This window comes from Protopterus annectens, chromosome 2.part1 (assembly GCF_019279795.1).
Source record: "Protopterus annectens isolate FY-2018-M chromosome 2.part1, PAN1.0, whole genome shotgun sequence".
Taxonomy (NCBI): Eukaryota; Metazoa; Chordata; order Ceratodontiformes; family Protopteridae; genus Protopterus; species Protopterus annectens.
The window spans coordinates 581,614,014-581,629,409 of NC_056729.1; the positions used below are offsets into that span (position 1 = coordinate 581,614,014).

The window sequence follows — 15,396 nt, forward strand, 5'->3', positions numbered from 1 at the left end:
GCTCCAGCAATTCTAACCATGTGGGTTCTGTCCTTGAGCCAGTTTGCAATCCATCTAGTGACATAGGGGTTTATATTTAAGCTGGTGAGCTTATCTATAATGCCGAGTGGGGTATTGTATCGAAGGCTATTGCGAGGTCCAGGTAGGCTGTGTGGACCACCAATCCCGCGACAAACGCATTGGTGACTGTTTCAAAGAAATCAACCAGGTTTAAGAGGCAGGATCTGCCCTTAACAAAGCCGAACTGGGTAGGATCCAGTGTTTGTAGGTCCCCAATATCTTTATTTATGAGGTCCATGATGATCCTTTCCATAGCTTTGCAGACCAAGCTAGTCAGGCTTATGGGGCGATAGTTTCCAGGATCCGTTGAGGCACCACCTTTATGGAGAGGGACCACTGTTGCTGCACGCCACTCTTTGGGCACATATCCTGTAGTAAGGCTGAGATTGAACAGTAGTTTTATGTTTGGGTTTAGCTCTTCTTTGAGTTCATGTAGGGCGCAGCCGGGACACCATCTGGTCCCATTGATGCTGTGTTTTTTCTTTGGAGAGGGCGGCTCTTACCTGAGCATCTGAGATGTCAGGGGCAGCACTCTGCTGGGATAGATATTTGCCCTTTGGTGGGAGGGGAGAAGTTTGCTGAACCTGTCAGCTAGGATGTTGGCAATGTCTGTGGGTTCGTGTATTTTTGTCATTTTGGACTAATTCTGAGCATATCTGGGAATTACAACCCAGGTTCCTAACATAACTAAAGAAAGCCTTGTGATTATCCTTAGTGCCCTGTGCAATTTTTCTCTCAAGCTGGCCTTAGACAATTTTATGTGTGCCCGTAGTTTTTGCTAATACTGATCAGTGATGCCTTCCCTTTTTGGGATTTTGCTTTATCATTTAGTAGCTTCCTCCTTCTATTGTATAGTTTGTTTATGGCTGGGGTCCACCAGACAGGACATCTGCCTTTGGAGGATTGGGTCTTGGTTTTATTTGGGATCGCATGATCCATGCATTCCTGAAGGTGTTCATAGAATGCGTTTATAAAGGATTCTGCGGTCTGGGCTGTATTTTCCACAGGCCCGGGGGCTTTGAAGGATTCCACCTCAGTTTTGAGGAGTGTAAAATTTGCTTTAGAGAAGTTTTTCACTGTGGTTTTCTGGGCAGGGGTGGGGTCGGGATGTGAATATCCAGTGAGATTAGTTTATGGTCTGATCTTACCAGTGAGGGATACACTTCTGTTCTGGAGCATAGAGTCCCCATGTTGGTGATGATCAGGTCCAGTATGTTTTCCCCTCTTGTGGGAGTGGTAACAAGTTGTTCCATAGCATTTGAGTTTATAAATTCTAGGAACCTTTGGGCTAGGGTGTTGGAGCTAGAGTAATGCTCCCAGTCTATGTTTGGGTAGTTGAAGTCACCCAATATAATGGTGTTTGGAGAGACCTTCGTATTTTCCAGTGTTCTCAGGAAGGCCGAGTGGGGTTCCTGGGTTTGGGAGGGTGGTCTGTAGCAGGCTATAAACTGGAAGGCAGTTTTACCCACTGTTAGTTGCACATGGATAGTCTCTGATGCTTCGTGCTTTGCCACCAACCTGGAGGTGTGGATGTCTTTGATGAATATCGATACTCCCCCTCCTTTTGTGGTTCGGTCCAAGTTTTGGGGCCGAAAAGCATGGTATGAGGTATAACCTGGTAGTGCTGGGGTGCTCTCGGGAGCCCTGAACCAGGTTTCTGTTACTGCACAGATATCGATGTTCTCCATGCTAAGGAGAGTTTTGAGTGCGTGCATCTTGAGGTTTAGACTTCTGGCGTTGAGTAGCATTACTCTTAGTTTCTTATCCCTTGTGATACCTATGGAGGTGGGTTTGTCTTTTGAGCCTTGCCTAAAAAGGCACTATGGGGGTAGCAAGAGCCTTTGCCAATATCCAAAGCCCAGGGTGACAGGTGCAAGCCGTCCCTAGCGAAGCATCGTGGCTTGTCGAGCATATCATCCCAAGCTGACAGGCATTGGATCCCCTTTGAATGACACCAGTACTTAAGCCAATTGTTGAAATTGATCATCTTGTCTTCATATTGTGGCATCATTCTTGGTGAGGGTAAGATGCTACTCAAGGTCAGGGTCATACCGGCCTGGGCTACATGCTCAGAGAGCTCCTTTATGTCTCTTTTCATGTAGTCCAGGGAGGTACGTCTCAGGTCATTCACACCAGCATGGACAATGACTGAGTTAGTTAAGTCATATAACAGTCAACAAAGACACATTTTGTAGCTTAAAAATATTTTCTTTAACAGGAAACTAACTTTAGACAATACAAAATTAAATATGAAAGGTTTTTTCCCTAAGGGAACTTATCTGCCCAGCAATAGAACAGTGTTAACCAACCATCGATCCTCGAAAGCCTGCAGAGGAGCAGAGTCTCTTTAGCAGAAGGAAAACTGATGGATTTGGCACTCAAACCTGTCTAATGGTTTGGGTGCGTGGAAGGTACCCAGAACCTTTGGAAGCTGGCCGGCTGTTATATAGTTTGGGCTACTGCAGCAGTGATAAATAAGATGAACATTGTACTGGCTGTAATAGGGCTTGCACAGGCCATGTGCTTTCACTGCTGTACCACTACTAATCATTGCTAGGGACATAGTGGTGCTGTCTGTCATTGGTGCATTTCTTACAATTTGGTGTCAAATACATTTGTGTCATACAAAATTTCTTGCTAGTTATTTCAGTTTCACTGAGCCAGTGTGTCTTTACTGAATGTCTTTAGTGCTTTAGATTAATGTTTTTCGGAAATGACCACACTGAATCCATGCAGTAGTGTACTTGCCATAAAGTTGGTTGTTCTTTTCATGCTTCCAAAGATGCAATAACTTCATTATCATTCCTTGGTAATTCTTTTACCAACTGATTATATACCTCGAATAGTACATGATAATTCTAACTCTGTTAATGTTTTTTCACATCAGTAATGGGAAGTTGTTTCACTGAGGATGCGTAATAGTTGTCTAGTGCATGGCTCCTACATTTTTCATATGTGGGTCTATCCAGACCATCAAGTTTACAGTGTAAATTAATTTCTCTGTAGTCAGTGTTATAGGAATGTGCCACCAGACACAGGACCCAGTGCTAGAGTCTGACATTTGTGAAATTTATTTTCTGGGATTAAAATTCGAAGTCAGTAACCAGTGGTCAGCTACCAGCATATACTTTTATCTAGATGCCTGCTTTTATTCTGAAGACCATAACTGCACTGCATAGAATAATGGAGCTACATAAAGTCATAGTAGTATTTTGGACTATTTCCTCTTCTCTGGTATACTGATCTCAGAGTTAGTATATACAGGTAGCAGGGGGTTGGGGGATCAGCAGAGTTGATGTCTTCTCGCAAAAGCACTTTTTGGGCTTAACAACAAGTTTGAAATTCTGTTTTTTGTTAGACTACTTTTGTGACACACAGTTTCTGGCTACACAGTTGGGGTAAGGAGCTTTCTAACCATGCAAGTACATGCAGAGTGTAAGTACTTCCCACACATGCTAAGCTAAGGGCTTCTTAATTGGTCTGAGCACAGTCTCCTTCAGATTTTGTTAAAACCTGGGACATATAGTCTGGAACCTGTGTAGCATCAGTTCCATAAAGTAAAGCATCAGAAGCCAACCATATATGCATACAGAGGCCTGACTGTCATTGTCACCCTGGAGGCCCATTCTCAGCAGCCTATCAGTGCAACAGCACATGAAGATTAGGCAAGAATTTGACTGCAAGTCACCATTCTAAGGTAGGATTACAGTTTTGAAATATTTAGGCCTATGTGCCTTTTTCATAGTCTTCACACTTTCTTATGATTTTCTCAGCCATTTTCAGTAAGTAATATTCTCAGACATATTTTCACTTGCTTTTCTCAGGTGACTTTTGTTCTATATTTCTGTAGGCTGTCTTTGATTCATTTCAGTTTTCAGATTGCCAAAATGGTTTCCTCCTTTTGATCTGTTGCCCAGGTAGCACTGTTTGACATTCCCTGTAATACTTGGCCCATGGCCTTTTGCCATATGACTGGCATTGCCTTCACCCCGGATAACAGTTTGTTGTGCTTAATTAGACATTATGTTTATTAATGGTAATAATATGCCCAGTTTCATTTGACAGAATGCATGTAATCAGGTCAGGTTTTTTCCTACAGCATTCCACAGCAGAGGATGTAAAGGTATGTTCTACCCGGGCATCGCCTATTGTGTAGTGTGCAGTGCTGGTCCACTGTGACTCTAAAACCTCTAGAAATTCAAACCTTTTCTGGCTTGTCTTTAATTCAGGTACACTGGATATTGCCCATTCACTCTACTCAACACTAGACAGTATTTGGTGTTCTGTCTCTACTCTAGACTTTACTGTATAAGACTAGCTTTATTAACATTGGGGTGGTATTACATTCAAGCTCAGTATCAGTATCACTCTTTTTCTTTGTTCCTGTTTCCTTGGCAACTGCCAGTACAGAATCTGTTAAAATCTTTGCCACATCCTTTCAGCTGTATGAGCCTTCCTCTGCTCCACCCTGATTTGCTGGCTGTATTTTATAGAGCACCAGTAAGGTTCAGTCTTCATGAGCCACATCCAAACTTGAGAGTGTCTCCATTTTCATAGACATACAAGATAACAAATGCTGTTTACTTTCTTGATCACATGCATCATTTCTTTATTTGACTTTTACTGGGAAAGTCTGACTGGGAAAAGCCACTTTTAAGCACAGGGCCAGGGAGAAATGTTCCACATTGCCTACATTTGAATAAACTGTCAGCAAAAATATAGTATCACTCAGGATTTCTCTAACTTAAGTGATAACACATTACATACACTGTACAGTAATTACGCAAACAGTAACGTTCGACAGGGTGTGTGTTATTGTGTAAGTAACACCCTGGAAGGATGTCTAGGATTTATTTCTCATCTTTCTCAGCTCTGCACATTGGAATAGGTTCTGTCTCCCTTGGACCCTGAAGTTTTTTAAACCTGACATAGCAGTAAGACACAAGTGTACAGGTAAATCAACAAAAACAAAAATGGTGCAGTCACACAAGGAATAAGATAGACACATACACATAAGAAACATTGGCATTTCTTAGCCTTCGGACATGGTTTTAGTTATAAAAAAAGCAAGTTTAAAGCAAATCAAAAGCAGAGATTATTTAATGTTGTTATCAATCTTCCAGATATAACTTTGAAGTCAACTTAGACTCAAAGACTGAGAGTAATAATAAGAATTATTTATGTTCAAAATTAGAAAAGGGGAAATTTGTCAATGTGATATTAGCAATATGCAATTAAGTGATTTTATTTTGCAGAAAAAATCTTACAACAAACCACATTAAGCAAAGAAAGATGAACGAGAGAATCATTCTGCTTGTTAATTCACTCAGAGAGTGCCACCCCTCCTTTGCTGTCATGGCAATGTTAGGTTGCTAAGGGAAATGGTGTGTGGAGTGGAGAATTGCTTCACTAAACTATTTTCTGGCTTACTGTAGAACATCAATCTACCTGATTATTTATATTGGCTGCATGAGAGCAAGCTTTCTGAATGTTTCTGTCAAAATTGATCAAGCCAACAGTAACGTAAAGTTTAAGTAAATGTCCAGCTCTGGTTTTCTTCCATTGTTTTGGATACTGCATTAATTATTGGTAAAAACGTATTTGTGTTTTTTATTTTAGTATTGTCGAGTTTTTTAGCCTTTACAGTTTCAACAAAGTCTTGTCAAACCATTTTTGTTGATTTCCACTGCACTGTTATTACCCATAAGCAAAATCAAACTTACAGGCTGTGGGCTGTGCTGAAAGTTAAGAAGACCATGACTTTCTTCACATCTTCACTTCACAGAATGACTGGGGGTGACAAAAAAAAGGATTGTGAAATAGACAAATTTCAAACGTAGCTGACCTTTCCACTTGGTGTGCTGTATAAACCCACTGAATTTTGCCCTTGGGAATTACACTGCTTCACTTTCTGGATAGTGTTTGGATATACAGGTGAAGCAGTTGAGTATTGCTATTACAGGCTCTCCCCAAAGGTGGCATGCTTTAAAACAGTGAGGGTAAAGCCTAAGTGTTTTTTACAAAACCAGCCATTTATAAAACCTACAGAATTTTTACAAGCAGTAATTGATTGCTATCATGCAATAACCAGCTAGACTTTTTCTTCATTTCTTTCCATTCTCTCATTAATAACAGAATTAATCACATTAAGTGAAACACTTTGCATCACCAAATTGTGACAATTGTGCAGCACATCTTTTGGTGGAGCCATTAAATTTTCATGTGATGTTGAGGAATATATTTTTACCAGTCAGAATACTGTATTTGCAGAAGACTACGTTGGCCATTGTGTAATTTTAAATGAAAACTTTTAACTCTATGCTTAAAATTCTGTAGGCTATTAAGCAGGCGTGAGTGAAAGAAAGTCCTCATTTTCTGTTGCACTATAAATATGCAGAAGTAAAGGCTCTGCTAAGCCTCATGTGAAAAATAAATGAAGCCACGTGAAAGAATTCCAAATGGCAGACTTAAATCCAGATGATGTAATGCAGTACTGTATGTCTCACAATGCAGCCATTAAAGTCAAGAGAAGCCATTTTGCTGTTTCTTACTCATTTTGAATAATTTGTATTCCATACTTTTCTTGGACAAACCAAGCAAAATTCCCATGCAAATAGAAATGCAGGACCACTAAATTATCAGCCATTACCTTACTGGTGAACAAAGCTTGAACTCTCTTGAGTTTCAACTGCCCCAAGCTTCAACTCGCCAACAATCTGAGTTCCTCCATAGGAAATCATTTTCAGCGAGTTTTGCCAGAAGTAATTCCATTTTTTGGGGATTCCCCCCTTTTCAAGTAACTGCAACCTCGGAGGTGGTATATATAAGTTTGGGGGGGGTACAAGGGACTTGCCACCCTGCAGAAACACTTAAAAAAGTGTTTTTCATCAAGACATTTTCAATAAATATTGTTCAGGGATTCTGATCCTCAGTGTATTTGCTTTCATTCACTCATAGTGGAAGCATTTTCAACTGGCTGAGCAGTCTGATATTACAGAACATTATTTCAGATGTTCCAGTTATACAAAATGCCATGGAAATATATGAACATTCCCATCAAATCATTTTGTTTGTAAAATTTTCTAAACTCCATCATATTCAAACTGAAAGTGTAATAGAATATCTGAATATAAAGTAATCTGTGCCAAGTGGTAGTTTTAAGTTTGAATGCATACAGACCTGTACAACTAGTGAGTTATGTGTTATTTCAGTAAATGCAGAATGCACTTCTTTTAGACTTATTTGCACTATATTTATGTTAGAGCTCTAGCTAGAGAACATGGCAGAAAAAGGGTACTTTTGTGAAAAAGGTTTTGTTTCCAGATGTTCATCGTGTTACACTGCTGCAGTCATTACACTTGGGTTATCCTGCCGTCAGGCGGTTCCCCAGTCGGCCTGAGTTCCAAAGTCTTGGTCTGGTGTCAGTTGCTGTCACCTCCTCCCTGACGTCAGTGCGACAGGGGTATATAAGATGCAGCCGACGCCATTTTCTTCAGTCTTTCTTGCAGCGCAGTGCCCGAAGCAGAAGCAGTTGTGCAAGTGCCGGTCAGCCGACTCCTGAGATTTTCATTCCAAATCCAGAACGAAGTCTTCTACAAAGCTAAGTACCCCGTTGGGGAAACTTTTTCTTGCCTCAGACCGATGTCAGTAAAAGTTAATAACTGTATTTCATGTGGGAAGCAAATACCTCATAAGGATTTCCACTCCAATTGTATTCCATGCCTAGGCCCAGACCACAACGTCACTGGTTGTTGGTTTTGTGCTAGGTTTAACAAGCGTACTATTAAACGTCGGTTTGATTTTGCCCGACATTATTTTGGCAGAAAATTCAATTACACCATGCCGTCGGAACTCCTGACAACAGGATTACATAAAAAGCGCAAAGACAAGGACAGACATCCGACGCCCAAAACCGACGACGAGGCCTCTTCTAGGCCGGTCACCGGTTCTCCGGTTTTCAGCGAGGCGCCTACACAGCCCCTGATGACTGGATCTACAGAACCACAGACCTCATCCGACTCCCACGTGGAGCTTGCTGGGCCTTCTGATGCTATATGTTTTCAGCCTACCGAAATTAACCAATCTGAGGGTACAGAAGTAGCTGAGCAATCCACAGCCTCAGAGGGTGTCTTCAGACCTACCCAGTTAACTATTAAACCCTCTACTAAGTCTAAGGCCCCCTTAAAAACAAAGAAACAGATTCAGCATGCTCCAGCACAGGCTTCCATGCCTAAAAAACAAATGCTCAAAATGGCCGAAGACCTAATCACCCTGATCAGGGGGTCCCATCCCCCTCCTGATAAAAGGCCCAGACAGGAGGCAGACTATGAATCTTCTGACCAGGTGTCCATTTCTTCAGATTCATCCTCAGACCTAGGATATTCCTTACCCCCTTATGAGGATTCTGATGCTGAGGAATCAATTCCATCAGCCTCTCCACCTGAGGACTACTCCTTTGGGGAGACATTACATACCATGAGGGAGCACTTCCATTGGGAAGGCCAGGATTACTCAGAATCCAAGAAAAAGCTCAGAGACTTCCTTTTATTGCCTCAACACAGACCCCTTGCTATTCCACCAGTGTTGGATATTGTGGATGATGTCTACACTGAATCCAGCTTAAACCCTGACTCCTTACCTCCAGCCCCTGTTAAACCCGATAGATATTACAGAGTTCCTGACTCTCACAAATTTCTGTATAAAAGTCCTGTTGCTGACCCTGAAACTATTTCTCAGGGACCCAAAGGGATTAAAGCCTCATCAGCAAAAAAACCCTGTTCCCTCTGACAGAGATTCCAGAGCATTAGACAGATGGGGAAAGAAAGTATATACGTCTGCAACCTTAGCAATGAGAGCCTTAAATTGCCAGTTTCACATCTAAAATATCAGCAATTTTTGATGTCTCAGTTAAAACAAAAAATGCTTCCAGATTCAGATCCTCCTAATTTTAAAGAAATGCAGGATTTATTGCATGCAGCTGAACAAGTGGGAAAGCATACTTTGCAATGTGGTTTTGATTCTTTAGATGCCTCCTGTAGAGCAGCAGTTACAGGCTCTGTCATTAGAAGGCATGCTTGGTTAAAAGAACATACGTTACCAGATCATGTTAAAGCAAAATTATTGGATGCACCTTTATAGCAGGATGTGTTATTTGGAGTTAAGGCAGAAGAGGTATTAAAGAAAATGGAGGATAAGGCGAAATCTATGCAAACGGTAAAGGATTTCTTACAGGTTCAGCCACCAAGATTTAGCAGAAATTGGCCAACAAATAATTGGTCCTTTCCGGCTACAGACAGACCTCAAAGAGGCAGATACAGATGTCCGAGAGGTAGAGGTCAACCACAAGGTCCTTACAGGCCTCGACAATGGGGTGCACCAGGCCAGAAAGAAGGGGAAGACAGGTCCCAACCATATAAAAAGCAGCCTCAATGACTTCCCATTACAGCTGCCAGACAGCTGTCTCTTGGCAGCCCCCTTGGGAGGAAAACTAGCACTTTTCTATCACAATTGGCATTGGATCACCAAAGACAAATGGGTTCTCAACATTGTATCTCAAGGTTACAGGTTCCACTCTGCCAAGGTTAAAAGGAATGCCAAATCTGCCACCAAATCAATGGGCAGAGGCTCAAAAATAAATTACAGCACTCATGGAAATGAGAGCTATTCAAGAGGTACCACCACCAGAGCAAGGACAAGGATTTTATTCAAGACTTGTTCTGGTTCCCAGAAAGGACAAAGCTTGGAGGCCCATTCTGGATCTTTCTTCTCTAAACACATACCTGGATGTTCCGAAATTCAAAATGTTAACACTACAGCAGCTTCTTCCCATGCTGGGCAAGAAAGCTTGGCTCGTGACTTTGGACCTTAAGGAGGGATACCTGCATGTCCCTATCAGACAAAGCTGCAGAAGATACCTCAGATTCATAGCAGGTTCAATGCACTATCAATACTCTGCACTGCCCTTTGGCTTATCTACTGCACCCAGGGTCTTTACAAAGTGCCTGGCACCAGTAATTGCATTTTGCAGACAGAAAAGAATTCAAATTTATCTGTACCTGGACGACTGCCTGATTCAAGCAGAGAGCAAGGACAATCTTCTAGAGCACCTGGCATTTGTAAAACAGTTATTAAGTTGCCTGGGGTACACAGTAAACGAAAAGAAATCAAAACTAGTGCCCTCACAAGAGATAATATTCCTGGGTGCCAGCTTGAACACAATGGCCCAGATGGCTTATCTCACGTCAGACAAGCAAGGACAACTGACTCAATACTTTCAATTGATGGCAACAAAAACCCAACTCCCTGCAAGAAAAATTCTGCAAGCCTTGGGTTACATGGCGTCCTGCATACTACTAATACCATATGCCAGACTGCATATGAGGAAACTACAATGGTACCTAAAGAATGTATGGTCTCAACACTGTCAAAGTTTGGAAACAGTTATACCACTAATTCCTTGCCTTCAACAAGAGTTTTGATGGTGGGCTCAAGCTTGTCACCTCAACAAGGGACAGCCTTTTACTCAACCCACAGCCAGGCAAACACTGACAACAGATGCATCAGATTATGACTGGGGAGCACACATGGCAGGAAAATGTATTCAGGGCAAGTGGCCTGTAGAACAAAGGCATCTTCACATCAATCAAAAAGAGATGTTAGCTGTACAAAATGCCCTTATAGCTATCAAGGACATGCTGCATCCAGGACAACTATTATTAAAAACAGACAACACCACAGTAATGTGGTACATAAACAAGCAAGGGGGCACTCACTCCTACCCCCTCTGCAGACAAGCCATGACCTTGTGGAACACAGATCTAAACTATCAAGTTCATCTTCAAGCACAATTCCTGCCAGGAGAGAAAAACATACTGGCAGACGACTTAAGCAGAAACATCATGGATCCCCACAAATGGGAATTGAATCCACAAATATTCAGAATGATAACACAAAAATGGTGGAGCCCGGACATAGATCTGTTTGCATCCCCAATGAACTGCCAGCTTCAGAAATTCTGCACAAGGAGTTACCATCCACAAGCATGGAAAGTGGATGCCCTCTCATTCAGCTGAAAAAACCTACAAGTATATGCTTACCCTCCACTACCTCTTTTTCCAAAGGTTCTCATAAAAGCCAGACAAGAAGAGCCAAAGATGATCCTGATTGCTCCAGACTGGCCACACCAGCACTGGTACCCAATCTTAAGGAATTTAGCACAAGAACCACCCTGGATATTGCCTCAAATCCCACATCTGCTGACTCAACACAACAATCAGATACTTCACAGTCAGCTACAGACCTTAAACCTAGCTGCATGGAAAATTCCTTAGTCAAGCAAGCAATGCCTCTCTCCAAAGCTGTTATGGATGTCATTCTGGAGGCCAGAAGGCCTAGTACCAGGAAAGCCTATTCGGATAAATGGAAGAGATTCTGTGCCTGGAACCAGGCTCACAGCCTTGACCCTCTTGTCCCAAACATTACTCAGATTCTACAATATTTAACTGAGATGCTGGACAAAGGTCTCTCTTTTTCATCCATCAAGATCCATGCCTCTGCCATCTCTGCTCACTACAACACGGATCCTCCAATTTTCTCTAATCCATTGCTAAAACAGTACCTCAGAGGGGCTAAAAACATAAGACCGCCCAGTAGAGCACCTACTCCAACTTGGGACCTCAACTTTGCTTTGGAAAAATTAACTTTACCTCCCTTTGAGCCAGCTAACACAGCAGAATTAAAATATATTTCTTGGAAGACTGCTCTGCTCCTGGCAATAACATCAGCTCGAAGAGTTTCAGAATTACAGGCACTAATGGCAGTGGAACCTTTCCTCATTTTCCACCAGGACAGGGTGTCCTTAGGAACTAACCCTACATTTATGCCAAAGGTGGTTTCAAGTGTGGCTCTAAACCAAACTATTCACTTGCCAACTTTCTATCCAAAACCACAGAATAAAGGGGAGAGACTACTGCATTCTTTGGACATTCACAGGCAGTTACGCTTCTACTTGGACAAAGCCAAAGCTTTCAGAAAATATGAGCAATTACTGGTAGCATATGCTGCAGGAGCACAAGGAAAAGCCATTTCAAAACAGACTATTTCAAAATGGATAGGACATTGCATACGTTTCTGCTACACACACCATGGGAAACCTATACCTAGCAGCATTAGATCTCACTCCACCAGGGCAACAGCCACTTCAACTGCCTACCTCAGAGGAGTGCCTACCAAGGACAGCAGCAATATGGAGTTCTGTGCATACCTTCACCAAGCATTACCATCTGCCTTTATACTCTAAATCCAGAGCTGGCTTCGCCACTGCTGTGCTGCAGGGCCTTATAGCCACACCTAATGCCTTATAGAACCAGCCACCCTACCTCAGCTTTGGGATTCTACCCAAGTGTAATGACTGCAGCAGTGTAACACGATGAACATAGTACAGTTTTGTACCTACCATAAATGTAGATGTTCGAGTGTATACACTGCTACCCTCCCTCCTTCCCCTCTTGCTTGCTGGTACGTGCCTATGTCTTCTACCGTTTACTACCTATGGGGAGTATTTGCTGGTAACTGAAAGTTGTTGTTTGCTTTTCTTATGTAAGTTTTATTAGCAATTTGAATTGCCTACCTTTTGGGGGCACCTGACATCTGGGGCAAGAAAAACTGAAGAAAATGGCATCGGCTGCATCTTATATACCCCTGTCGCACTGACGTCAGGGAGGAGGTGACAGCAACCGACGCCGGACCAAGACTTTGGAACTCAGGCCGACTGGGGAACCACCTGACGGCAGGATAACCCAAGTGTAATGACTGCAGCAGTGTATACACTCGAACATCTACATTTATGGTAGGTACAAAACTGTACTATGTATTTTTTTACCAAATAAAATATATAGTTGCTAAGATAAATCTTCCTTACAGATATGTTTACTAATAAATTGTTCTTTTGAAATCTTGCATTTTTTTTTTCTAAAGCAATACCATTTGATACAGTGAGGGCTCATCCTAACATTGCCTTACTTGTGACATCACATGGTGGCCATATTGGTTTCTTAGAGGGCATGTTTCCACGACACAGGAACTACATGGACCGAGTACTTGCACAGTTTATTACAGCAGTTTTTGAACACAGGGATGAGTTGGAAGATGTCTGCAAACACATCTTAAGATGACCCTGGAAAACACCTGTCACTCTCATCAGCAGGATAAAGTTGTTCAGGAGAACATTCTATTTAACTGATAAACTTGTGTATACATTTTTATTTGAAAATGACTACAAAACAGTGTCAGATATGAGTAGTCTGTCTAACTGAACCTTTGCAAAAAAAGACTGCCACAAAGGCAAGGGATTCCATTTATAGCCTGAGCACATGGGCCCTCATCACATTTGGGTCGCACGAAATATCGGTTTATTATTCGTATCTGAATCTAAAAGATGTCCACAAGACCATGGTTAGATCTGTATGCACCTGTTTCCCAAGTATATAATCAAAAATGGTTGCTTTTTTTTTTCAAATATATTCTTTGATTTTGTCAGTGAATGACAACTTACATTTAAGTTTGAGTCCCTTCTTGAAACAAAGACCTGATGGAACTTCTACTGAGTTCATGATTCATAAATTATAAGGCAGGGTAATGCTGTCATCATTTCTTGTATGTACATTTTATGGAAAACAAATATAGTGAAATGTTATTAATATATGACTGTCTCTTTGTCACTGTCTTACTTCTTTTGTGTATGTATAATATAATGAGGTTCTAAAGGGTAATCTGCATTCTACTTAACAGTCACAATGAGAATACTACATTCTTCTGAATTAGATTAAAAGAGTCTGTGGCATAATCTCTCACTTCTTGTATGAAATCCCAAAGAAGTCTAAGAATGATTGCTGATACTGCAAGTTGCACTTTCCTTTCTAATTAACTCTAGTATTGTTCCAGATGCTACATACAACACTATGAATATGATGTTCTTTTGCAAATAGTATTTAATACCCCATAAGAGTATGATAATTTGTACAGTTTATTTCAGCATCCATCTCAAACTGCATTGCATATTTTAGACCTCAAGGTGTAAACTCATAACCCACATAAAGATGTAGCATTATCTTCTTCATAAGGAATACTTCACAGTATGAGTAATATAAATAAATGAAATGTAATACCAGTTTAGAAAGAAAATGAGATATATTCCTGCTTTATAAATTGCTTTGCAGTAAGGACCTGGACCTTCCACAATGAGGCCTAGGCTTAATTATTCTTTTCAAACTAATCAGAATTTACCATCATGATGTTTTGGGAGATCCCACACTTAGGGACGTGTCAGTCTACCTCCTTTCCTCAGCAAACACTTCTTTTGCAATCAGTAGACAGCAGAGAGGATGTGCACTCCAATTGCTACCAAGTGAAACACACGTATATATACTTCCCTGACTTAAAGGGCATGCCCTAAGTGAACTCATCTAGGAACATTACTCCCTAATGGAGAAGATGGAGCAAGGGAAATTATGACACATCAGTGAGGATCATATTCACAGCTAAAATGATTTGGTAAGAACAAATCTGTCACATCTAACTTTTAGGACCCATTTAGATAGATTCTAGTCTAAGATGAATCTCAAACAGTGCACCCTGTTCAGGTGGTAAGAGGTAGAGACTAACCCTAGACCCCCCTGTCCCATAGCCCTACCCTCAGGAAGGCAAGGGCCATCACTACCAAAATAGGACACAAATGATGGGTTTGCCCTCCACACCAACTTCCTCCATTGTTGGTTGTCCTGGGGGAGGATGCAGATATCCACCAGACTCAAGAGTCTCATCCACTGAGAACCACAGGAAGGGCTCCTTGCAGGGACAACACTGTCACTCACAGAGGGAAGGGATGTCCCACCTAGCCCCCAAATGCAACAATGGTGGTTCAATTTAACCACATAGCACACTCTGAGAAACAAGACACTAAGTAGGTGATAGGACCACCCTATAAGAAAGGGAAAGATACCTTCCTAATGGGTCCATTTTCATTCAGGACTCCCAGCTCCCTAAGTAAAGAAGAAGAGAGTGTAGAACCTCACTGAATGATGGAAGACAGCCGAGAAATAGAGTGCTTGATTGGTGAAAGCTGAGCCACTACTATGTCCTTCCTTTAGGAGCCATGGACAGGAACTGTTTAATGATCCAGAAGGACTGAAGGGCTTGAGCCCCAGCTAAGAGCCTCCAGCCATGTCTGAGACATAGAACCATGTTAGGGTTTTTATTCTTGCACTACACTCTCTCCCACCAAAGAATTCAGCCCACTGGAGCCAGTGGGGGAACTCTCAGCAGCAGCTTCCCCCCTTC

The 15,396-nt window shown here is 41.8% G+C and overlaps 1 protein-coding gene across 1 annotated transcript in view; it reads left to right on the forward strand.

Annotated features, from left to right (window-relative positions):
* The window catches only part of LOC122794867 (protein ABHD1-like), a 406,644-nt gene extending 392,497 nt beyond the window's left edge, over positions 1-14,147 (forward strand). Inside the window, exon 10 of the mRNA XM_044063466.1 lies at positions 13,036-14,147. Coding sequence (XP_043919401.1) covers positions 13,036-13,232 — 197 coding nt within the window. The 3' untranslated portion in view covers positions 13,233-14,147. The remainder of the gene's footprint in view (positions 1-13,035) is intronic.
* Positions 14,148-15,396: the final 1,249 nt, after the last annotated feature.